The sequence below is a fragment of the Cinclus cinclus genome, chromosome 4, assembly GCF_963662255.1.
Source record: "Cinclus cinclus chromosome 4, bCinCin1.1, whole genome shotgun sequence".
Taxonomy (NCBI): Eukaryota; Metazoa; Chordata; class Aves; order Passeriformes; family Cinclidae; genus Cinclus; species Cinclus cinclus.
The window spans coordinates 26,186,578-26,211,866 of NC_085049.1; the positions used below are offsets into that span (position 1 = coordinate 26,186,578).

General features: G+C 44.0%; 1 protein-coding gene across 3 annotated transcripts in view; it reads left to right on the forward strand.

The window, feature by feature from the left end:
- ITPR2 (inositol 1,4,5-trisphosphate receptor type 2) overlaps window positions 1–25,289 on the forward strand; it is a 248,277-nt gene that overhangs the window by 215,325 nt on the left and 7,663 nt on the right. For all 3 annotated transcript variants that reach the window (XM_062491836.1, XM_062491838.1, XM_062491837.1), the window contains 4 exons: window positions 629–721; window positions 5,173–5,300; window positions 6,635–6,800; window positions 8,041–8,201. In XM_062491836.1, the coding sequence (XP_062347820.1) occupies window positions 629–721; window positions 5,173–5,300; window positions 6,635–6,800; window positions 8,041–8,201 (548 nt within the window). The remainder of the gene's footprint in view (window positions 1–628; window positions 722–5,172; window positions 5,301–6,634; window positions 6,801–8,040; window positions 8,202–25,289) is intronic.

The window sequence follows — 25,289 nt, forward strand, 5'->3', positions numbered from 1 at the left end:
GCCTTCATTTTTTTCTCCTTAAACCTTTTTGTATCTCTAATTTGAAATGCAGAAAATTGTTGAAGGTGCACAAGAGAAAATTGGTTTGATAAAATCAAGCTGATGTACACATTTACCACTTTTGGAATGTTAAATTAGTGTTTTACACAAACCCATACATATTTACAAATGAGTACCAAACTGTGTTATCATCCTTGAAAACCCTTAAATATTCTACATTCAGGATAACTGAACATCAGCTTGGTGTCCTTCTTGTCAGCTTTTGTGAATAATTTATCTAATGGTTTTTAAAACTGACATTATTTTCATATCTGACAGTTGTTTCTTGCTTTGAATATATTTTGTTCTCACCAGAAGCAGCCGCATTTGATGTAGATTCATTAATTTCAGGAGATGAAATGGGAATAGCTGTGATATACAGTAAATATAAAACTGTGTTTTTGTTCATTGTGATTGCTTTGAGCTGTTGAGGCAGACTCTTTCAAGGAGGGAGGAATTGCTGGTGTAATTTGTTCTGGTTTTCCTTCTTAACTCTCCAACCCAGTGATTTGCTCCTAGAAAATAATGATTTAAAATTTAACATCAATGTAGTGCCTGTCTTTTTGTCAACATCCTGCTTTTTCCACAGGTATTGGTGAAGTTCCCACTACAACCCTGACATCAATGATGGGAGCCTGTGCAAAAGAGAACTGTTCCACGAGCATCCCAACTCTTAACCCAGGTCAGTACAGACGTTCCCTCAGGCTAATGATCACTTAGAACCAAGGGTTCCCTGGAAACATCCAAGGCCAGGTTGGATGGGGCTGGAGCAGCCTGGTCTAGTGGAAGGTGTCCCTGCCCATGGCAGAGGGTTGGAATGAGCTGAACTTTAAGATCCCTTCCAACCCAAACCACTCTGTGATTCTCTGATCTGTGTGTTGCTGTTGCAGGGACTTCTGCTGGTGTGAGAAGTAATGATGACTGTTGTGAGTCAGAAATGCTCAACTTCTGCAAGGCTTGGAGCTTAGTTGGCAGCTTTGCTGTTAATGGGAGTGCTTCCCACACCTGATTTCCAAATGCACTGACATTAATTTTGTTATTAAAAGAGCCTGCTGAATCATTATGCTTGAATGTACAAGTTGCTTCTTGCCAAGTGGCTTAGCTGAAAGAAGCATCTTGCAGCTTGTCTGCAGCATCCTCACCTGCACACACTGAGCCACTGTTAGATCCAGTTAGGGCCGCAGAAATTCATCTTCATGGCACAGCATACCTATCAGCAAGCTTTTGTGTATTTTTTCTACATGCATCTGGGCCAAGGCTGTATTATAGCCAGAAGACCTAAGAACCCAAATCCAGGCCCTGGTGTCTGCTTGTCTCCCACTCTTTCCATGGGGCACAGTGTAGCTGAGGTGACTGGTCTTTCACTGCAGGTATCAAGTTGGGTTTACTGTGTTGTGGCCTTTGCAGTGGAGGTGTGTGCACAGTGGATGGTCTGCAGGCTCAAAATATTTATTACCACAGTTGCCTGTGGTTGCTGGGAGCTGAAAGTGAGGACATAAATGGTCCTTTCCTGCGTGCCAGTATATGTTGTTTCATAAGCTTTATTCTTCCACTACTAATTTTTGAGTTTTTAGGATCAAAGCCTTAAGGGAGAGGGCTATAAAAGTAGGCTTTTTCTCCCCAGCTGGTGTGTAAACAGGCCTCATAAACAACATGGGAAGCTGTCTGGCTAGATAGAGAAAACAGTCTAAGAGCTATTGGCAAAGCTGCTGCATTCAAAAAGTAATCAATCAGTCAAAGAGATGCAGTGTGGCTTTTGCCAAGCTCTTTAAATGATAGAAATCTCACATTTCTCATTGTTTGGGTACCGCTTCTTTAAAATCAAACCATAATGAAAGATGGCTGTACAAAACATCTGAGTGCACTCTTACTTAAACTTGAAATTCTATTTATCCATCACCATTAAAACCCACCAACATTCAGCAAGAACAGTTTTTCTCACCTTAGCCCTCTGGTCAAAAGAATTGTTCTACTTTCTGTCTTTTCCCCTCTGGCAAAAGTGTGAGTGTGGTGGAATGCAAAGGCATGAGATCACCATCTCTGGAAGTGTTCAAAAGCTGTGGGGATAGGGAACTTGGGATGTCATTTAGTGGAGAACATGGTATGGTTAGGTGGTTGGACTCAGTCTCAGAGGTCTTTTCCAATTTGAATGGTGCTATGATTCTATGAGATTTGGGGAGTTTCATATTGCAGCACCAGAGAAGCCCCACAGCTGTGTGTGGGAAAGGGAAAATGTTCTCAGTGGCATCTCAGGTCCTGAGTGAGACATGAGTTATGTTGCTTTTCAGATCAGATCACTGCTGATCATTTCTTCTGATGAGACTCTTTTTCTTCCTTCGGTTTCACTGGTGGAGACTGTGCTCAGACATTGCTCTTACTGGTGAGGGAGTTCCCTGGGAGCCAGTGTGTTGTGCCCGGAGAGCCCTCCTTCTCTGCAGCCTGCTGCTCACTGCTTCTCTGGGCTGTCAGCATACAAATACTTCATCTCCTCTGCCTTGGAGTCTCCCTCTCTCCACTCCAAAGACATTTCCTTATCACTTCAGTCTATGCCTGGTGAAGTGCCTAATCACTTAAAGGAACTTCACATCCTACAGTACATATCTTCTTATCCTCTGTAGCCCATAAAGACCTGTGCTAGAAGGGTGCACAGATACTTGTTTGTAAAAGGGTACATTTCCAAAGACTCATTCCACTGCCAGGCCTGGTCCTCCTCTGTGCTGGATCCACATAGGCACAGGTGTGTCTCACCTGATGTCCTTGTGTGGCCCAGGTAGCTGTGGGCTATCAGATGAGGATTTCTGAAGTAAATCTTCCTATTATCCCTTCTTCTGCCCCATGATTAACATTGTGAGGTGGTCTTAGCACTTAACCTGTTTTTCCTGTGAATTAAATTTCATCAGAAGACAGCCTGCCTAATGCTGTCCAGACCCTCACAAGCCACTTTCCAGGGTGGAACTGTTTGCAAATAACACTCCCTGAACCTCAGTTAGTGTCAATATTGGGTCCTTAACAACAGTGCATTCTACAGATCCACTCCTTCCTTTCAAGTATGGGCATAGTTGGTGGCTAGAGGGGTTGAGCCTGCACTGTGAATGCTGTTGAGCATTGAAAACAGACAGCTGAGGCAGAACGTGTGCCTGTAGGGTTGCCTGACTCCCAGGTTGAAGGTAGCTCTCATTGTTCCACGTCTGGGAGTGGAAATAGAACAGCAAAAACTATGTCTGTAACACTCCCCACAGCCTACATTGCTGCACTAGAGGTTTCTGCCAGCTTTGGGCTGCCTGGTGCTTTGGCAAAGATCTTGCAACCTGGTCTTGCTTTGCTGGGAGCTTTTCTGAGATGCTGACACTCTGTGTTGCAAGATGTGCAAGGTGATGTATCTTGTTTCTCTGAAGCCTGGCTCACTCTGAATTGGCATCTCAGTGGACAGGGAGAGTTGGGCATTAGGGCTGCTGGTTGGTAATTCTCTCTTCAGTTCTCAGTCCCAGATTATCCTCTCTGTTCACCAGGATCTGATCAGCTGCTGCTTCCAGCACCTGCATCTGGTCTTGTGAACAGTGAAAATACTGTAGCTACCTAAAGGAAATATAAGCTTTTTTCAAGGCTGTTAATTTATTCTGTGGATGGTCTCCTTCTCAAGCCCAGCTCAAAAAAAAAAAAAAAAAAAGATGGGGTATTGTTTGAAAGGAGGGAATAATGGCAGGATACAACAGCAAAGATAATTTGGTATGAATATCATCTCTGTGCTAGTAAAAAAAGTCTAGGTATGGCAGGATAAAATAGGTTTCTTGTTTCAATCCTTTCAGTTTCAATATTTAAGCAGTTATTTTTAAGTCCAGGATTATCTGTGGGAGTAGTGTCTGTAATGACCATATAGTTTAACAGGGAAGTCTGTCCTGATATCTGCTTTTGTGTTTCTTTTTGCTCAGAATTCCTTCAGTAGGGAGTTGTTTCTTATTTAATTTGCCTGTGGAGCAGAAGCAGTGGTGGTAAAAGCAGCAGACACCAGCACTGTCCTGCCCATCCCAGCCAAGATGCGTGCACCACAATTTGGTAACCCAAATCCAAAATTAAATTTAAATCCAAATTACTTTGTCTGCAATGTGAGTGCTTGCAGTCAATTCAATTTATCAGAGTCTATCTCAACGCCCCAGATGTGGTGGTTTGGGGCTGTTAAATATGTGTTTCAGTCAACTCTCACAGCGGGATGTTGTTATTTATTAAACTATGTTACAATGAGTGCACCCAGCAAACGGAGTGTGAATCGCTGCCTTCCCCGCCTAAGCAAGCGTGTCCCTAAAGAGGAAGGAAGGCAGGAGGAATGGCAATCACAGCCCGGAGCCTTCAGCCCAAGCCAGCAGGACACAGGGAACAGCTGTGGATGCAGTGAGTGTGTGGTGGGAGGGACTCTGGCCAAGGTGGACAATTCCCCCCGGGGTTGGTGTTCCAGCCCAGCTCCTCTGCACGTTCAAACATCTCCTGTACAATAGTACCCTCTGTGGCTCGGCCAAAACCTCGCAGCAGCTCTGCAGCACAGATAAGAACAGAATCCAAGCTTTCAAGCTGAGGTCAGGGAGAGCCTTTCATTTAATGTCTGTCAGACCTGTGCTTGGGCACGCGTGCTGGTGGAAAGATCATGGACAGACTGACTCGAGCAAAAGCCAGCCCCTCCTTAATGGGTTTGAAATGCTAACATGACTTGGCTTGTATACATGAGTAGGTAGTGATTTCACAGGAAGGCAATCCTTTTACAAATGTGGTTCTAATTCTCTGTTTATATTGCTTCTTGTCTGTGCTGCATTTTTAGGGGGCCCACTGGAAAAGCAGTGGGAAGACTGCAAGGAGAAGGGGTACTCCCATGAGCAGAGATGGTGGCTTTGGGTCATTAACAGCTCTGGTGGGAGCCCTGCTTGTGATTTTCTCCGTCTTTCTTCAGGCTATGTGTGCCTGATGTGCCTAAGTATGTCACCAACAGCGATGTGCACATGAGTGGGGATGATCAATGAGGTTCTGGATGAGAAATATGAGAGGCAGATGTGTCTTGCAGTTGTTTTCTCTAACAGAGTTGTGGTTTTGTTTGATGAGTGATTGATTGATTGATTGATTGATTGACGCTGTGGTTCCTGTTTGCAGGTGAAGAAGAGGAGGATGGAATAGAAAGGACCTGTGACACCCTGCTCATGTGCATTGTGACCGTGTTAAACCAAGGCCTGAGGAATGGTGGGGGTGTGGGAGACGTGCTCAGAAAGCCTTCCAAAGATGTGAGTGTTTTGGCTCAGGAAATGCATTACTCCCTGTGCATCTCATGAATGCCAAAGTCAGTTTTTGGAGGTTATAGACAGTGTTTGTATCTTGTCTGATCTCATGTCACACAGTTGATTTATCCATGTAATTTTTAGATCCCAGATGGGATATTTAATGGGAAGAGCTAAGTTTGGTGTGGTGATGATACTTGAAGAAGGATCTATTAGTAGTTGTTTACAACTTCTGGAAAAATGCAGAAAATCATAACCTTCAAAGCACTGCTAGGAAGTCAGCCCTGGAAGCACATCTGGAGTGCTGTGTCCAGTCCTGGGCTCCTCAGGACAGGAGGGACAGGGAGCTCCTGGACTGGGGCCAGCAGTGGCTGCAGAGATGATTTAGGGCCTGGAGCATCTGTGACAGGGAAAGGCTGAGGGAGCTGGGGCTGTCCAGCCTGGAGAGGAGCCCCAGCTGAGAGGGACCCTCATCCCTGGGTGTCCCTGTGTGCAGGGAGGGCTCCGAGCAGGGCCCAGGCTCTGCTCCGGGGGGCCCAGCAATGGCACCAGAGCCACGGGCAGGGACTGAGCCCAGGGGGTTCCACCTGGACATTTTAGCTTATATTCAGCATGGCATCTGCCCTGGAATAGGTCCTGTTGTTTATTTGTTCTCAACCAGCATGAAGATTGAACCAGAATTTCATATATTAGGGCATATTTTCTCTTCCAGAAGTATCCTCAAAGATGCAGTTCATTTAAGCACCTCCCTTAATATTTGGGTGGTTTCGTTTTTATTTAGATTCAAAAAGAACATCACAAATAAAGGCAATCTAGCAGTGCTTTGCTTGATGAGCCACACCATATGTGTTATAAATAAATTCAGGATAAAGTAGGATCTCAGCAGGGTTTGCAAGAGTCCAGAGACAACTCAAATCTGGATGGAAGAGCTCTCTGTGCTGGTAGGAGTCTATATCCTACCTCACAGACAGGGAGGTTGTGCAGGAGCCAAGGTTTATCCCCAGTGGAGTCTGTAAGCACTTACAGACTTTCAAAGTGACCCTTTGAAATTGACCCTTGCCACTTAGCAGCTCTTTAATGTTAATTATATTGAAGCACTTCACAAAGGGTAGTGCTATTATTCCCATTAATGTGTGGGAAACTGAGCAATTGTGTGACTTCAGGTCTCTATCATGGTGAAGAAAAAGACTTAGGTAGTCCCTTCCTAGTCCTGTGAGTAAGGCTAGCAGAATTTGGTATATGAAAAGCAAGATCTATAGCTTTGCTTGAGCTGATGTGGAAATGTTTAATATTTTAGATATGTGCTATTTTTATACCTTATTGCAACCTTGCTATTGCAGGAGCCCTTGTTTGCTGCACGAGTTGTTTATGATCTTCTGTTTTACTTCATTGTCATAATTATTGTTCTCAACCTGATCTTCGGAGTCATCATTGATACATTTGCTGATCTCAGGAGTGAAAAGCAGAAAAAGGAGGAGATACTAAAGACCACCTGTTTCATCTGTGGTAGGTGTTACTGATCTCTTGAGAGGTGAGGGTAGAAGGAGTGAAAATGAACTATTCTTCAATAAATAAAACTTGGACCCCAGGCGTTGTTATCTTCTACAAAGAGTCTGTAAAAATTCCAAAGGTTGATCCCAAACTTATTCCCTTTCAGTAGGAGACAGATTTGGTTTATGAATCAAAAACTAGCTTTGCTGAGAGGTGGCTTCACAGTCTCCACCCAGAATCCGAGGCAGAAGAGCCGTTTCTCACGCTTGCATCATCACCACTAATGGAGATGGGGCAGCTGCTGACTGTTTCACAGAGTGTGCTGCAGATGAAAGTGCAGCTTCTGTTTCACAGCACAGAGCATTCCAGAGCAGCACGAACTGCCGATTTTGGGTGGTGATATGAAGCAGGGAACAAAAGAATTCTGTGGAAATCATCCCCACAAAGCCCACAGAAAATCACACTTATTTTGAAGTGCACTCATAAAGAGGGGCAGACCTTAATTCCCTGGGGGACTTCAAAAAGCCTTTTTTGTAGGCTGGGTGCTGTTTCCATGGTTGTACTGACAGGGATGGATGCGGTGCAGAGCACAGCATGTCTTCAGTGTCTGTGGACAGGAAATCCAGGGAGGAGGGTGGAAACATGGAGGCAAACTTTGGTGATTCCTCTCCTGCCTCATTTCTGGTATTCTTCTTCAGAGATCTGGACCATTATAAAGAAAAATTTAAACAAAATTTCTTATGACTGCAGCTCTGTAAAGACTGTGTGACAGCAGAGCTGCAGGGACTCACCTCTCAGGTTGAAGCCCACAAACAATCTCACTGAAGCTTTAGTGGGACTCTTTATATGCTTGATGCTAAAAGTATGCATAAATCTTTGGAAGATCAGGGCCTGGACTGCACACTACGTGCTTCCCAGTACACATCTAGAAAGAGCCAGAGACAACACTTGTAAAACACTTTATAGCCCTCTGCATAGAAGGCACTGTAAAACTGTAACATATTTATTATATTGTTATTGTTATTAAGAGGAAATATCACAAAAGAGAATAAAAGCTGCGTTGAAAGACTTCTGTCAGGAATGCCTTCTGGCCTGGTATTTCTTGCCTGGCAGTTATGGCTTTTAAATTAAGATCCTTCAAATTGATGATCCTTTAAATTAAGTTAGGTTCCTTTCTCTAACATATTTAACAGATTTGAGTATTTTTATATTGTAGTAGTTTCTTTTTTGGCTTTATGTTCTTCTCTTTTTGCAGGACTGGAGAGGGACAAATTTGATAACAAGACTGTTTCATTTGAGGAGCATATAAAGGCAGAACACAACATGTGGCATTATTTGTACTTTATAGTTCTTGTCAAAGTTAAAGATCCAACTGAATACACTGGCCCAGAGAGCTACGTGGCACAAATGATTGTGGTAAGTCAATTTGGGCATATGCTTTATGCAACTGAGAGATGCTCCTTGCAACTAGGGCAGAGAACATCTTTCTTTTCCCCTCCCTCTGAACAGTAGGAGGCATCAATCTTTATTTTTAAAGATCATTTCACGTGTTTTTGTCTGCAACAAAACCCAGACTTAAACATAATGAAAAAAATGAAGGTGCAGGCCCCAATCCCCAGTTTGGCATTGGTGCTCTCATGCTCTGTGGGTTCTGCTGCTTCATTAGGCAGAGCTAGGGCAGGAGAGCCTGCATCATAACATCTGCTGCTGCTCCAGCTTTGTCCAGTGTCTCTGGGCTGCTGTCCAAAAAAATAACATCTCCTGCTGCACACTGAAACACGGGGTCAGTGCTCAGGGCTGGTGCTTTTCTCCTATGGCTGCTCTGAACAAGCTAGTGAAAAGACCAGGAAGAGCAGCCACAGGGTTTGAAGAGCCACAGAAGCTGCCTTGCGAAGCAGGGAGAGTACTTGGATTCAGCAAGAGAACTGTGATGATGCTGGGCCAGAGAGGAGTTTGATTACATTTTGTTTCCAGCCTGCTGCCGAAAAGGGTTTGTTCTTCCGAGTGAGCAGAGCGGATTATCAAGGCTGCCTGGCTTGGGGCTTCATTTTTGAGGAATTCTGCCTGCCTGCTGGGATATTGTGGTGCAGCATTTTCTTCCTGTGGACCTGCTGGCAGGTATTGCACTGCTCAGGGCCTATGCCAGGCTCTGTGGCTGCAGAGCTGGCATATGTCTGAATCCCAGAGGAAGCTGTAACCAAATGCGCATCAGGATTTGCTGTTCATGCATTTCTGGAGCCACTTTTCTTATCAAGACTATCTCTCTTTTACCCCTCATCAAGCCTTTGACTGGACATACCACCCAGCCTCATTACTGAGGTGCTGGGTGGCCTTTTACTCCCCAGTTCAGCCAAGGGGAAGATGCTTCTCCTTGCACTTCAGCTGTCCTCAGGTCAGGTGCCAGTTTTCAGTCAATCCCATCTCTTTTCTGCCTTGTCAGTGCAGAAAGCTGGGTTGTTTATCCTGCCTTCAGATGGGTGTCCGGGATAGCTGGGCTGACTCACCTTTCTCTCTTCATTGAGAGCCTAAATGGTTAGTTTAGACAAGATGCCTAATTGAGAGCAGGCTAAAATTAGAGCTGACTCCCAAGCACTGGGCAAGCTTATGCAGAGCTTACCTTGAAGAACTCACATTAGTGGAAATGGTGGTGTTCAGACAGGAGTGTGTGCTTGATTGCTGCAGTTAAATGGAGCTTTTGTAAGTGCTATTGCCACTAGAGGGGAAGGTGCTGTGGCAGGTGATGGGAATTCAGTGCTCAGGTGCAGAGGAACAGTTTATTTCCTTCAATTTTAAACCATCAGTCTCATTGCCCAGCTCAGGGTGTTTATACTGTAGGCAGTAATGGATCTACACTTCTGCAATTTGGTAGGCGAGATAGAAAACCTAAAACAAATTCTTGTAGACTCTGTTGTATTATGAGAAATTATTCATAGCAGCAAGCTGTCCAGTTGCTCATAGAAATATTTTAGCTTATGTCAGAAATACATTTTAATTTGTGGAGTCAGACTCTAAGGCCTGTCTCATTTGTTCATTCCTCCTCTTCCTCTCCCTGCAATGTCTGTGGGATTTTAAACTTTGTAGTATGTATGTTAAGTATTAATGTTTAATTCCAAAAAATGCATTAATATTTACAGTAAGTGTATGCATCCTGTGGCAGCAGTGGTTTGACTTTTCTGATGTGTGATTCACTAATATATTTTACTTCTGCATTAATGGCTAGAACTTCTCTTTGAATATTTAAAATACTAACAGAAAAGCACCAAAAACTCACACAACCTCAAACACTGAACTGATTTCTCAAAGCCCCTGGCCCCTGTTCCTCTGTGGCAGAATGCTGGTTGTTTAAGTGGTTAGCAGTAATGCAGATTTTGGGATTATTAAACTCTCTTTTTCCGTAAGTATATATAAAGTTAAAGTTATTACAGGTCATGGAGAGGTACCTATGGATCTAGAAATGTAAAGCTTACGTGGAATGAAAGTAAAAATGGTAGAGTGGGAGAAAAAAAGATAAATAAATGTTTGAACAAACTGTAGATGTCTGGTATGGGATTAGTGGTTGTGTCTTTGTGTAGTTTAAATTCCTAGTATGAAAGCCAGGAAGATGTGTTGCATAGCAGAAGCAACTGGAACTTCTTAAGTGAACATGAAAAGAACACTTTCTCCTGGAGCCAGAGAATTTACTGTGTACCCCATGCTACAAGTAATACTAAGAAATTAAATAAAATAATCTGACTGGAGGAATGGAGTATGATATTTGACTGGAAGAAGAGATTTAGAGATCCAGTTTTGCCAAGTTCCAAAAGAAGAGTCAAAAGGAAAAGTCTCAGAGACAGTTTTGCAGCTGTCAGACATACGAGCTGCTGTAGCAAGTGTGTTTGGTGTGTCTCAAACACAGCCTGATAGTCAGGACCTACACCACAGGTATGTGAGATGTGCTACATTCCATGCACTAATTAATCCTGAGCATGGCTTTTATCATGAAGACAGAGAGAGAAGCTGATTCAGGCTCCATGACAGCCTGGAAGCTCTGTGGTCATCTTTGTGATGCTGGGAGAGGTGACCAAGTCCTGGGTAGCTGGTTAGGATCTGTCAGAAAAGAGACTTGAAATTAACCTTTCACAAGGGACTTGCCAATGGAATTGATTCATTGCTTAAAAAGCTTGCTGGGGGTGTATGGGATTGCAGGAAATTATAAATATGGGTGGTTGGGATAGCAGGGCAGTCTTGGGACCTCTTTGAAAAGGACAAGGTGGAATGAGATTTTATATTTCATACTATACAGAATATGGCTGAAAAACCTCTGTGAATCATGATCTTGAAAGAACTTTCTTCATTCTACTAATTTTTGTTATGATCAGGAATGCCTTCTATGGCTGCTTCTGTAGTTTTAATGTATTCTGTGGAATTTAATGGAATTCTGTGTTTTCAAAGCCAGATCACTTAAGAAGAATTTCTTCCCAAATCCAGTCTTCAAGTCCTTCAATACACGTCAAAATTTTGGAGTATGCTGCAATAACTTTAATAGAAAGTAGAGTTTAGCTCCAAGCATCATCCGCACTCTCCCTGCAACTGCAGTGAGGAACCAAGTATTATTGCATTTGCCTACTCCTGCCTTGCAAAGTATTACAAAAAGTAACATTGAAATAATGATCAGTGTTAACTAAGCACCAGGAAAAACATCTACAATTTCTGATAGTCCTTTTCTCTATTGCCCAGCCTCATCAGAGTCCAAAAATATGTCTGTCCACTTTGTGACTCTGTGTATCATTTGTCCAGCAAACAGTGAGGCATCTGGTTTGAAGGCTTGCTGATAGCACAACAGATAAAAAAAAAACAGGAATACTGTGGTCTCCTTGTTTTAGAATGTTATTTGAAAGGCTGAATGCCAAAATGGATGTGAGTTATTTGCACATCATAGTTCACCTCTCCAGTTTTCCAGCTCAAGATGGGGAAAGAACCACGTGGGTGATGTTGTACGTACCCCTCACTCAAAGGCAAGATTCTTGCAGGTTTACAAGTTCATTTGTATTTCTGTTCCAGGGGTGTTTTGCTTCAAGGCATTCCCATTGTCTTGTCTCTGGCCTCAGAAGACCTCAGGGTAGAGCACTTCTTTTGCTTTCTTGCTATGGACTGTGGACATTGTCTCTGCAAACTCCTGAGTTTTTGATCTTCCCAGCAGCTCTGTGTTTGCTTCAGTGCTTAGCATACTGCTCTGAACAGTGATTGAAGTAGTCAGGAGCTGTCCAGCTTTCATAAAGAAAGGTATTAATTTTTCTAGGATTTTTTTCTTTTTAGAAAAATGCATCAAGCATAAAATGTTTTCTGAAGCAACATGCAGTTTATACACCTCAAGCTTTATGGAGATGTTGGTGGGAATAAAGCACTTCAGCTCTTCCAGTGCTGCCCTTTCTTCTTGCACAGTATCTTTTATCAGTTATTGGGGAAAATATTAATGAATATTAAAGCAGGGTAGTAGGTTTTATTATTTGTTTGCTCCCCAGGCCTCATTTATGAAGTCAGATAGGTATTATACAATATCCAAAGAGACAGAAACTTTGAAAAGCTGGCTGCATGCCTTGTGTTTGCACTGAGAGCCTGCATGAATGATTCCCCTATTGGATTTTCATTCCTGTAGAAAAAACCCTGTTTATCTGACCCATTTGACCAGAAACATCATACCTAGCAAACCCAGAGATGCACATAACTTGTATTACATCGATACAGCAATCTTTGAATGTTCCTTGTGTCCATTTTTCAGAGAAGACAGTTTAATGTGATAACTGGAACAATGAAGGTTAATGTCCAAACTTTTATACTTTGCTTTTCAGAGGTGTAATTTGTACACGCATATTTCACCTGAGCCTTGGTAGCTGTAAATAGATATATAGAGGTTAAAAAAAAGGACATAATTAGGACATGAATTTTTTGCAGCTCAACAGAGATATGAATTATCCTATGATTTGTACCTCCATTCATTTGCAAAAGTAAAAGGCTATTGGCTTAGCAATTAAATTAATTGTTTTGCCCATTGGAAGAATGAAAGACTTTGGCAAACAAAGCCCTGAAAGTTTCATTCTCATGTGCTCTGTCCACAGTTCTTGGCAAGTATCATAATGGCTTTTATCAGCAGTTGTGCTACCTGTCATAACTACATAATTACAACACCTAATTATATTATTACTTATTTACCCTAGTTATGTAATTGGATGTAATTGTGCAATTATGTAACTCCTCAGTCAGCTGAAAAATGCTCTAAAACCAGCCTATGCTCCTAAGAGTAAAGGTGAATTGGACCATCTCTCTAAAGCAAGGCAGTCTTTGCTGGGAAATTACAGGTTCTTTTCTCCATTATGGTCATTGGGACCATGAACCTTTTATTCCCATCAATGTGGCCGGGAGGAAGCAGTAGAGACAGATTGAACAACACCAGCCTGAAATTCTGAATTGTCTTCTGATTCAGTTCTTTTAAAAGCATTTTTGTGGCACAGCAATGACCTGGTATTGGCCATGTGTCAAAATATTTTGACTGTTTTAAGTATTTTGAAGGTGTCAGCTGTTTTTTCACTATTATTTTTCTTTTAAATTATTAAAGTATTTCGCCTTGTCACGAGGAAAAATTCATTCCCCCTTTGAACCATTCCGATTGTTTTGTTTGCTGTTTTTAAATACTTTTGAAATTTTGAAAATTTGGCTGAATTTAGCACTCCTTTGAGCTGTTACAGTTGTTTCTGTTCTTCCTACCTCCAGCCTCTTGATTTTGCCTTCTTTTTCTATTAGATACTCAGAAGTGGGTGTTAGATTGAAAAGCAGTGCTGGGAATAATGCCAAATGAGCCATTGAGAAGCCTCACAATAGTTGTCATTCTGCCCATGCTGTGTGCTGGGCAGCACCAGCCCTTTTCCCTCGGCACCCTCCCCTCTCCTGCCTGGCTGCTCTGCCTTTTGCCGTGTTCCCACCTCGAGAGGGGAGGTGTGATGTGAGTCATGGCAGCTCCTGGCTGCTCCCAGGGGTCAGGTGGTGGCCAGAGTTGCTCCATGAGGCAGTGACCCCCCCGGTACAGGAGCAGGGTGAGGGGACAAGCTCCCTCCTGGAGCCAGAGCTGCTTGCGTGCAGCCCCTGGCACACCTTGCAAAGGGGGTTTTTTGCATCTTAGCCAACCCCAGCTGACGTAGCTGACTGTCAAAACAGCCAAGGTGTGAGCCAAGGGTGCCTATGGAGCCTGACAGCTGTGGGTCAGGAGGCTGCCTGCCTTCCCCTCACACCTTGGGAAGGTTGCTCCAGGGTTACTCAGTGATCAAAAGCCATTTCACCGATGCCAGATCCTGGTGTGCTCCCCTGATGTCTGACAGAGGCAGTGGCCATCCCCAAGCAGACCACGTGGAGCTTCTAGGGGGAGGCAGCTCCAAGGGAAATTCAGGCAGGAGAGGTGGAGACAGTGAAAAAGCACTGTACAGAAAGGGGAAGGGCATGCTGACAGCATGGGGGTTTGTGGAACAAGCTGTTCTTTACTGCTGTCAATTTTTCTCAGAGAATGTAATAAAATTATATGTACTAAGAGGGCTGTTGACCTCTGCTCTTAAAATAAAGCTTCTATGGAGAAGGAAGAAAAAAAAGTTCTGACATCCAAAATTCTTCTATTCTGTTATCCATCACCCTTTTGAATTTTGGAGGTAAAAGTTTTCTCTGCTGGTTCTGTAGATATTCTTATTACATCCAAGGATCACAAAATACCATGTGGGTAGAGAGAATGACCTGAAGCAGAGAAATGTCAATCCAAGGTAACGTGAATGCTGCAGAACGGGCACTTGGGATCTCGGGAAGACACTCTGTGTGCTTTTCACATGCTCCCTGGTGATTCATCCCAGACAATTCCAGGAGTTTCAATCCCCAGATGTCCACCAGACTCTTCTGCTACAGCAAGAGCAGAGAGGGGAGGACCAGGGATGTATCTGTTCACTCCTGAGCTGCTGCAGTTCACAGCCCCAGAGTACTAATGTGAAAATTGATGGCTGCTGAAGTCACACCAGTCTGAACTGCACTGGTTCTGCTGCCTCTGTGTAGGTGGGATAATATCAGCAGGGAGAAAGGGCACCAGCTGATCAGTGACCCCTTCAGCTGCTGCAGCTGAATCTGCCAGGGACAGTGAGCTGCAGCTCCTAAACTGGCTCACTATAAATAAACTCTAAGCTCCTAAACTGGCTTCTTCATTATCATAAATTCTAGTTCAGCATGAACTTTCTGATCTGACAAGTCACAGGCTTGAAAATCCTTACAGGACTTGTGCACACAAATGTGCTGGAGTAGGACATGGAGTTTATAGCTTTTTGGAATCTAATAATGCTTCCATTGTTAGGGCTGGGTTATTTGACTTTTTAAGACTGGCTTTGCTCCAAAAACTAGCAGATGTTATCAAAGCCAAACTTGCAAGAATGAGATGTATGTACATATCATTAAGCAATGCAACTTTTTCTTAATTACTTTTAAAAGGCTGATACAATGCATGTCACGTTATGAGTAATTACTTACCATGGCAGTAACACCAAGAGCACGAAAGCCAGCTGCTAAATAAGATCTGAGGTCTCTGAGAAAGGCTCATTTCCTTGGAAATGCAGTGTGTTGGTTTTGTCTGCAGTTGAGTTTTTATAAAATAAGCAATTAAAGAACTATGCCTAAATAGATGGTTTGCATCTCCCATTTTTTTGTTGTGCTCAAAATAGGAGAGTGAGTGAGGACACAGCTCTCTGTCCTTCCACGTGGGCCCAGGCCCTGTGGGGAGTCCAGGACTTTGGATTAGGTGCACCAGGTCCTAGAGAAAGTCCTTTGTCTGAAGGTGAAAAAAAGCTAAAACTGGGCTTTACACAGGTCCAGATACTGCTTGGGTATATAAGGGGAGTTCCATCTGCCCTCAGATATCCAAGTGTTATCCAGGTTTTACATGTCCAGAATAAATTGAGGCACTGTTCTTTCTGCTGCTAGGTATTGAGTTATTTTTCTATTGTTGCTTTTCTTGTTGTTCAAAAATAATTTTCATTTCTGTGGGAAGGCCATTGCTATTTTTGCTTCTTTGTACAATTTTGCCTCTACGCTATTATCTCATTAAAGTGCTGAACACCTCCCTCTCCACTTCATAAAATAAGCAATCACAGTAACGTGCCTAATTAGCTGCTTTCTTGCTCATTTGTGTTTCTCAAAGCGTGAAAAGTTAGCATCATGTGAGGACTTTGTATCTTTGCACAAAGCTCCTATTCTTCAAGAGAGCTGGGCATCTTCTTTTCTCTTTGAAGGGTTCTGCATCTTCCAGCAATGGGTTCTTTGGTTTGCCATAAATAATTTAGTTGGCCTGCTTGGCTCAGGGAGGCATGAGACATGAGTAAATAAAGGGAAAGGTGGGCTTCATTTGGTACCTCCCTGCAAAACCTTGAGGTTTCAGTGGCTTTATCTTTATACACATCCTTTTCAGACAGGCAAAATTAATTATCCTGCTGCTGCTTGAACAGAAAGCCATGGATCTGATCCTGTCTCCTTAGAAATGATGTCATTAGCTGGAGCAGAAGAGAGCTTGGTATCCAGGGCAGGTGCTGCAGCACAGGCAAGTTTGCTGTGTGCAGTGAGGGGGTGGTGATGACCTTCATCCCCCAGCTGACTAAGGGAGGGAATGGCCATGGCACAGAACCCTTGTCTCTTCTCAGCCCCTCAGGTTCTTGTTAACTTCTAAAGCACCAACACAATCCTGTCCATTTTCCTTTTTCCTTTGAAATCACTTCTGTGTACACAGCTGTAATGTAATTTCAAGTTACAGAGCAGAGCCTAAAACTCCTCAAAAGTATATTCATTGATATTTGGGGTTTTCTGCCCCCAAGATCCAGAATCAGCAGTTTGATGCTACCCAGACATAGTCTTTTTGGCCTCTGTGATATTGTGGCTCACTTGTAAGCTCAGCTTGATTTCCTCTGTATTTTCAAGACTTGGCCACCAATTCCAAAGATTTTGCTACAAAGATGGGTTCTGCCTTGATAATACAGTGTAGTCACAGCCTCCTTGTCCTCCTTCCAACTTCTTCTTGTTCAGTTTGCAAATTAAAATAAATGAGGTGAGTTGGGTTCCTGTTTGCTTGCTGCTGGCCTTAAAAACTCGAGGAGGGGTCTGGACATGAGACTGTGTTCCTTGAAACTTGCACATGCCCAGGGACAGGGAGTGGAGGTCTTCCAGCTGGAGCACCCTCAAGCCAAGCAGCGCTGCTGGCAGGACACGGGCTGCAGTTCCCTGCTGGAATCCTCCCTCGCCTCAACCTGCCAGTGTCTGGAGCTGTTAACTTCCAGGCAGCCTGCAAAAGCCATCTTTTATCCCTTTGTTAAAGAAGCCTGTGGCTTGAGATGGATCTGTGTGTGGGCAGACCTTCAGTCTGTGATTCCAAGTGATGGAAAGGCTCTCCAAGGCACTGGATAGGCACCTCCTGTTGCACTTAAAATCCTGCCAGTGACAGAGCCCTGATTCTCCTGGGACTTGATGCACAGGGCTTTGCCAGTGAAAGCTGGACCTTAACTGGGATCACAGCTAGTGATAAGAAGTTGAACCCCAGAGGAACAATGTGATGAGCAGATCCTGGAATGTGTCAACTGAATTAATTTGATTTTGCTTGATGGGAGAAGCAACAGACACAAAACACTTCAGTGCTCTTTGAGAATATTATTGTAACATTTGAAAACAATTATTGCTCTTTGTATTACGGTGGTACTAAGCCTCTGGCTGCTTGAATGGGAGAGAGACTGAAAAATTGTCTACAGCCAAGACAGATAACTGCAGATGCTGAGGAAAGGAAGGACTGCGGGGTTCCCCAAAGACATGAGGGCAGTCAGTAAAAGAACAGAGAGTCTAATTTGTTGCCTTACCAGGAACTCCATTTAAAAGTAAATAGGCCTGAAGTTATTAGGACTCAAAACATAACAGTGAGATTCTGCAAGATGCAAACCAGGGAAAGGCTACAAAAAATGCAGTTCTTCTGACCTCTCACAGTGCAGAGGCAGCAAGATTCAAGGGGATTTGGTGCAGCACTGGTGTGAGCTTGATTTACAAGGTGCTACAGATATGATGAAGTTACTTGTTTGCTGAATCTATCACAGGAGGAAAAATGCACTGGCCCATGTTACTCTGCATGGATAAGTTTCTGGATTTGTGTAACTTTGGTCTCATTGTGTCATTTATCTTTTGGGATCAGCTTTATGAGATTTGTGTCAGGCTTTTCTATTTGGTTGTAAGGCTGCTTTGCCAAATCTTCTCTCTTGTTCGTGTGGTGGATGTGTGTATGATAAAAACCTAAGATTGCATCATCTTTAATAAAAGCAAAGATGTATAGCCTAAAGAAATCAGATTACTTGTAGAGAAAGAAATCAATCAGGTTGGCAAATTGCATCTATGGGACAAAGTGCAAAATGTTTGTTTCATGCAGTATTTATTGAACAAATTTGTTGAGAAGATGGTTAAAAAAGGTCTACAAGAAAAAAAATGGGAACCATTTTGTTCAATTTAAATGGCATTGATGTATTTTTTACATCATGAATTCTTGCAATATTACCAACAACAATCCCTGATAAAGTGCTTTACACAATTGCCTCACGGGGCATTTTGAGATAAAAGTATATATCGGAGATTGTAAAGTGGCTGCATCCAATTTATATATAATGGCACCCACTACAGCCATCCTCCAAAATTCAATAGATGAGGAGTCACATTACATTTCTGTGAGTTTGGGGTAGTAGGAGCTCTAAAGAGCCTCCAGAACAAACAGGCAGCTTTAAATCATGTTTAATGAACCCTGTGTATTTTATACACATGTGATTAAAATGTTTTGTTTCTGTTTTTCATTTTGCTGGGTGACGCTGAAGGAAAATCCTAAGTTTGGGTCTGTGAAACCAATCGTCTGCTTGTTCTCAAGCAAAAACTCAGTTTAACTGAACACAGTGAACCTTTTAAAATGCTGGACTGAAAAAAAATAAAGAAAAAGCAGATCTGTACAGGGGATACATTTTAATATTTCCTAGCAAAAGCACTAAATGAAAATGTAGTATAGGCAGATAAAGGGTCATGCAGTACCATGGTGTTTTTTCCTTTTATTCATTTATGCCCGCAGCCTTGGAAACAACCCACAATAGACACAAAGCTGAACAAGCAGAGGTCCCAGTTTTGCTGGTTCCCATCTATTTCCTGAAGGGAATAAAATGCTTTGAGCTTCCATCCAAGTGGATAGGTGGCACCTTGTGTGCTGCAGCCAGACCTGCCAAGGGGCCACTCCTTGACATCATGTCTGCAAGGGTTTGCTTTTGCTGTGCAGAGGAAACCACAGGCAAGCATTTGAGCAGAGCAAGGGGCCAGAGAGCAGGCTGATAGTGTTCAAGCCCATAGGGCTGGAAGGTGGCCATTGCTTGGTGTTTTGTCAAGAGATGTTTCATAGAGAAACTTAAATCTTAATCCTCTCCTCTGAGTGGTACTTGAGTATGTGCATTTATGATCTTCCAGGTCTTTTCCAACCTTAACAATTCCATGATTTTGTGCGTGTGTAAGGTATGTGCATAATTATATCATTGCTTAAAAATCTGTTCTGTGTTGTGATAGTCAATAATTCTTACTAATTTTCAAAGAAAGTGTTGTTCTTTCAGTTGTCCTTTCATATTGCCCCATGTGCAAAATACATCAGAGTGAAAATGGGTCTGAAGGAGGAACATTCAAATCAGGACTCAAAATGCCTCTGCTCTGGCAGTATCCTAAACCAGAACAATTGCGCTGCAATCAGCGGAGCTCTGCCTGTGTAAAGCTGAGAACAAGGTCAAGTCCTGAGCCTCTGAAAAACGAGTCTCCAGCTGAGTCTTTGTATTTCCCAAAGATTCTGTTACACCAAATTGAAGCTAAAGCCAGGAAATGGACAGTACTTGCAAAATACAAGGTGACAGGACTGGAGAATTAAAGCTAAATGTGGGAAAAAAACCCCAAAACATAAATTTCAACAAATATGCTCCTGAATCCTGTGCTTCAAAAGCTAAGAAGCAGAGGTCATGGCTTGCAGTTTTCCAGGGAGGTAGACCCTTATCCACTGGATCAAACCATCAGGCACATTGACAAAAGCAAGTCTGAATTTGTGGTGTCCTCACCATTTGGACAGTTCATATATATCTAAGGAGGAGACTTCATCTGTGTCTTGGTACTGCAGGGTCATTTACATTGCAGTGGGATTCACAGCACTGGCTTTTGTCTGGGTTCAGCGTCTGGAGTGTGCTGCTGGAGTGTTTTGTGAAGGAAAATCAATATTAAAAGAGGAATGGGAGAAGTGGGGGCTTCAGCTTGCTGGTGCAAGCAGTGTGGGAGTGGGAAAGGCAAGGGGCTGGAGAGGTATCAGAATTCTGGTCACTCTAAACAAAGCCAACGGGAAGCAGCGGTGCCGCTGCCAGGCTCGGCAGAATCCTGGCCCACAAACCAAGGATGAACTCACTGAAATGCTGTGGGGAGCAGCAGGGGAAGCAGAGGGAGGAACAGGTTAAAGCTGGAGGCATTTTGGTGGCAGAGCTGGGGCTGCACGGCAACTCAGCCCCTCTGCTGTGCCGGGGCTGTCCCAGGTAGCGCTGGGGCAGCTGAGCCTGGGGGGTTCCACAGCAGCACAGCTGGGAGAGCACGGACAGAGACCTGCCACCTTCCCCTGCACACAGGCTGCCCTGGCATTATGCTGGGCTTCCCACACCAAGACAGCTGGAACTGAACCAGAGCCCCCCAGGCTGCCATTACAAGGTCCTTTCTTTAAGGGCATGTGCGCCTCATGTCAGAATATTGAAACCATACCCACGTGAACAAAGTTAGTAAGCCAGTGATTCATTGCTGTTTCAAACCTCTATCTAGCCACAGTAAATTTCTGCTCGGTAGTGACAGTCTGTGTCCACATGCAGGCTATGATTTACAGTTCTGTGTTTTGTATCAACAACATCTGTTTAACAAAAGAAGAAAAAAGAAAAGCCAAGAACATTTATTTTCTAACCTCTGTACCAGATGTTTCATTATGCACGAGATCCAGGGATTATATCAGAAATAATTTAATTATTCTAAATGAATAATCTGAAGTGTTTTTCCCGAAGTATGTCTCGTAACCACTAACAACATGAAAACATAGGAATGTGGAAAAATAAACTAATGTTTTACATAAATCTGTAATTATATCTGTTTTAAGGGTGCAGATATTACAGACCAAATCCTAGCTTTTGATGGTAGTATTTGTATTCTTGAAGAATTGCACGGGATAATATCAATTACAGGATTATGAGAGAGATGAGGTGGCAGAGAGCAACTGATAGAGCAGAAAAAAGCAACAGCTCAGAAATGTGCCATGGGGAGGGGACAACACCAGAAGTAAACGCGTCTTCAAGGAGGGCAGCACAGTGGTGGGACAGAAGCTGAAGCTCTCCAAGCACACAGTGGCTGTGCCTTGGCTCTCCCATGAGTCCCCTGTGGTCCCTGCACACCTGCAGATCCTGGGGTTCCACCTGCACAGTGGCTGGAATGTGCTGTCTCAGAGACAAAGCTGCTTAGTTTGCTTTCTACTTTGCACCTTCCAGCACAGAGTTGCTGAAGTGGGATCCCTCCCCATGTGGCTGCTCTCTGGCTGCTGTACCCCCAGTTCAGGGTGGCCTTTTCCTCTCTAGGGACACCCTGTGACTCACAGACATGCTGTTGGCACGTGGCTTGCCCACAACAGCAGTGTGAGAGGACATTCAAACTTATGGAAAAAAATACTTTCATTATCTTTTCCATCTTTTGGAGGTAAATGCTAAATCCCGTAGGTGTGTTTGATAAGCAGAAATATTGTGGCGCTTGTCCTTTTCAGAGCTTCAATTTGAGTGTCAAAACTGCCCCGTAGAGCATCAGAGAAAATTCTTCACAATTCGGGGTTTATTATCATTCCTCACCCTTATTTTTGCAGGGGTATCATAAGTGGGAATGCTGATACAGAAACACTGAGACATTTGTAACTGCCTGGCCTGGATATCAGTCTTGAAGAACTCACAATTACTCAGAATTACGGTGATAGATTCTGTTGCAGCCCTCGAAAACATCCAGCCAAGTTAAAATGAAAGTAAATGCATCAATGACACTGCTAAAGCTGACAGTGGGTCTGTGTTGTGGTTTTAGCCTCCTTTCAGGGCGTAACAGGTCTTTCTATTTTTCTGTGAGCTGTGGGAGCTGTAGCATGTATCAATCCACTGTAGACCCAGCCAAACCTATTAGTTTTCTTGTTGCATAAAAATTTATCTGTAATTGCCAAGGTTTATTTTTATTTTCTTTGAATTACTGTTCTGGATGCATATAGATGCATAACAATTCCCAATTTCCCTCCCTATATTCTTGTACAGCACAGATTGCTTATCAAATACAGTCTTAACATTAAAGTGTCAAACAGGATTTGCAGAAAGCTATTTGGGTTTGCAGTTTAGGATGAACATTTATCAAATTGTGGATTAGCTGAATCATGCACTGAACCAAATTATTATTGTCTGTGATTAAATCACAAAGTGGTTATTGCCCTGTGTCATCTAAAGCACACGATGGCTTAAATCTTGAAAATCCCTTTTTAAGGTGGCTATAGAGCTACATAACTCCAGAGTTTTAGGAGCAGACTATGTCCCTAGACAAAAAAATAATAGCTTTCAAAAGGTCATTTGGACCGATCCCTGTCTGCTTATATGGGCAGCACCTTTGGGAAGGGAATGGATGGGTTTATTTGCATTTCAGACATACAGAATAATTCTCAGTAAATAGATCTCTTTGTACCCAGCGCTAAAGTGTTTATTCAAGGTGCTGGCCGAGAAAAGGGGAGTGAGCTGTTCTCATTCTAGTGCCTGAAAGGGCAGGGGCTGCCTGCTGGAGAGCAGTGATGCCCAGTTTGTTTGCCCTCATGCTGAGGGCACAGAGGGCTTTCAGTGCCACTCCTCAGCCCTGGAGGCTATGGGGTGACCAGCAGGGTCTCTCCGCAGCACCAGTGCAGCAGAATTTTACCACTCCAAAGGGATACTTGAGGGGCTGCAGTCTTTCTAAAGAGATTCAGTCTTCCTAAAGCTGTAGGATCCATTTTTGGGGGCTGCTGCTGGGGCTGCTGCCTGTCCACAAAGGTGTGTTCCAGGACAGCCCAGCGCAGCACATGAAGGCGCTGGTAGCAAACCTTCCTGGTGACTGATATCCACGCTCCTCTTGTGCACCCTTCCGCGACCATCTAGCTGAGGAGCACCCCTATTTTACCAGCCTTGCTGTTAGGGCACAGCTCTCCTGATGACAGCCTCCTGAGTCACCAAGGAGAGAAGGATCCTTGCAGAACTGTGGGCTGGGGGACACAGAGGCCACTCCCCTGCCCTGGTGCATGCAGCAGGGCAGGTCACAGCCCAGGAGGAGTCATGAGCAGAAATCACCACTTTTCTTGGTGAACAGATAGGAGGGAAGTCCTGAAAGGGCTTGTTTTCATGTGGCAAGAAGGGTCACGAGGTGGAAAGGGCTGAGAGTCACTGCTTTAGAGCATGCTGGAGAAATGAGTCTGGCACAGCTGACAGTGGCGTGGCACTCGCAGCCCGTGGCAGTAGCACCAGCTGAAAGTATGCATTAGGCTCCCTTTGCTCCTCTACTTCATCCCCCTTGTCCTACTCTTTGACCTATTTTCTCTCACTATTATCTAGTAATCTATTTTTTAAAGGCTCAGCCCAGTCTTTCCTGCTGGTTGCAGCTGAGCCATCTCGCTGCTAGCCTGTGAAACCAACACCTCCTAAAGAAACATCCCTCTGCCAATTACTCCAAAGGCATGGATTCAGCTCAGCTTGAGAGCTTGATTGAAGCCAATTGGCTGTGCCAACAGGACAGGGATGGCTCGAGAGAGGCTTCGTACAAAGTATAGAAACTCTAAACAGATTTCTTCAGTCTTTCCTCCCTCCATGCTCAACCAGAGCCAGCGGAGTCAGAAAAATGGCAATATTTTACCGAAGGGAGGACTTATCCCACACCTCTGCCATTCCCCTGGAAAGCCCACAGAAGGGAAGGAGAGAGTTGCACAGAAAACTGCAGGAGGCAGACGCAGACTTTCGCTTTGAGGCTGCCTCTCCGAGACGGAGGGGTTGAGGTTTTCCAGCGAGCACAAGGAGCGAATCCTCTAAGCCCTGTGATTTCTCAGGCATGTGCCCTCGCCGTGGGCACCTAGAGTACATGCACCCAGAGCACTTGCACAGAGGTCTGGCCCTGGGGAAGCTGTGCCTGTGGCTGGAGCCTTGCCAGCCAAGGGGGAGGATGGAGGCAGTGAGCGCGCTGGATCGCCACACCAAATGTCTGCTCTGCTCGTGTGCAGTCTCTCTGGCCCGTAGCCTTTTGGCTCACCCCACCTGCCTTTTTTCCCTTTCTTTTCCTTTCCCCCAGCTGAACTGGCAGAGAGGAGGCTGCAGCTCCTTTCTGTCCCTGAAGCTTTCCTGTCTGGCTGATGCTGTGCCCTGGACACAGCTGTCTGCTTAAATATGGATCCTGCGAGGCACAAGTTATGCTTGCGGGAAGAGTGTGGAGCAGGAAGATGCTGTGATCCGTAGGTGGGCTGTGAATTGCTGCTGTCCAGTGCAAGAATGAAATAACAGTAGCAACATACTGCCTGAAACCATGGTTGTTTAGAAAGAAGATTTTGGTACATTTTCACAATTAATTATTTGTCCAGGCAGCTACTTCGTTTAAAAGTGTCCCGTCCACATAGCTCACCCTCTGTGAGCTCATTAATGCTTGAGCAGTGTCACCTCAGGCTAACCTGGTGGCTGTTGATTGAGTCCCGTGACAGCTGTTTGCAGAGGTTTGCCCTGCTCCCTGCCAGCAGCCTGCTTTCCTCCTCCAAATTGCCCCTCAGTTCCAGGCAGGATTCAAATTTCTGAGTGAATGCTATCGTGGGCAAAATGGTTGGATTTCTAAGAGTAATAGGTAAGGCATGACACATAACATCCTGCACACCTCCAGGAGTGCTCCTGCATATTACAGCTTGAAGGTGTTGGTCAAGGTGAACCCTGGACCAAGCCCATAAACATTTAAGTCCCCAAAAAATTGTTTGGGGTTGTACAAACATGTTAATGACCTCCAGTTAATTGGCAAGTAATTACCTTGAAGTAAAAATAGCTTTCCCATTGCTGAGCAGTCACAGGAGTGCATGTCCCCCTGTGAACACTGAAATTTTTGGCCAAGGAGCCTTGTTGAAATTGCCTTCTGGATCCTGACAGATTTGTGATCAAAAGTTTGTTGTCCCCAGCACCAACTGCTGTTTGTCTGTGGTGGGGACTCAACAAACAGAGTTGCCTGCCACAGGTAATTTTCATGCTGCCCTTTAATAAAGTTCTGCAGTTCATAATGCAGTGAAAAAGTAAGATCATATTGACTGGCAAAAGCTTGCAGTTCAGCAAGGGAAGGTGCCTGCTGTGTGCACTATAAAGGAGCTATCACTGAAAGCTAGGTAAGTATTTTTAACCT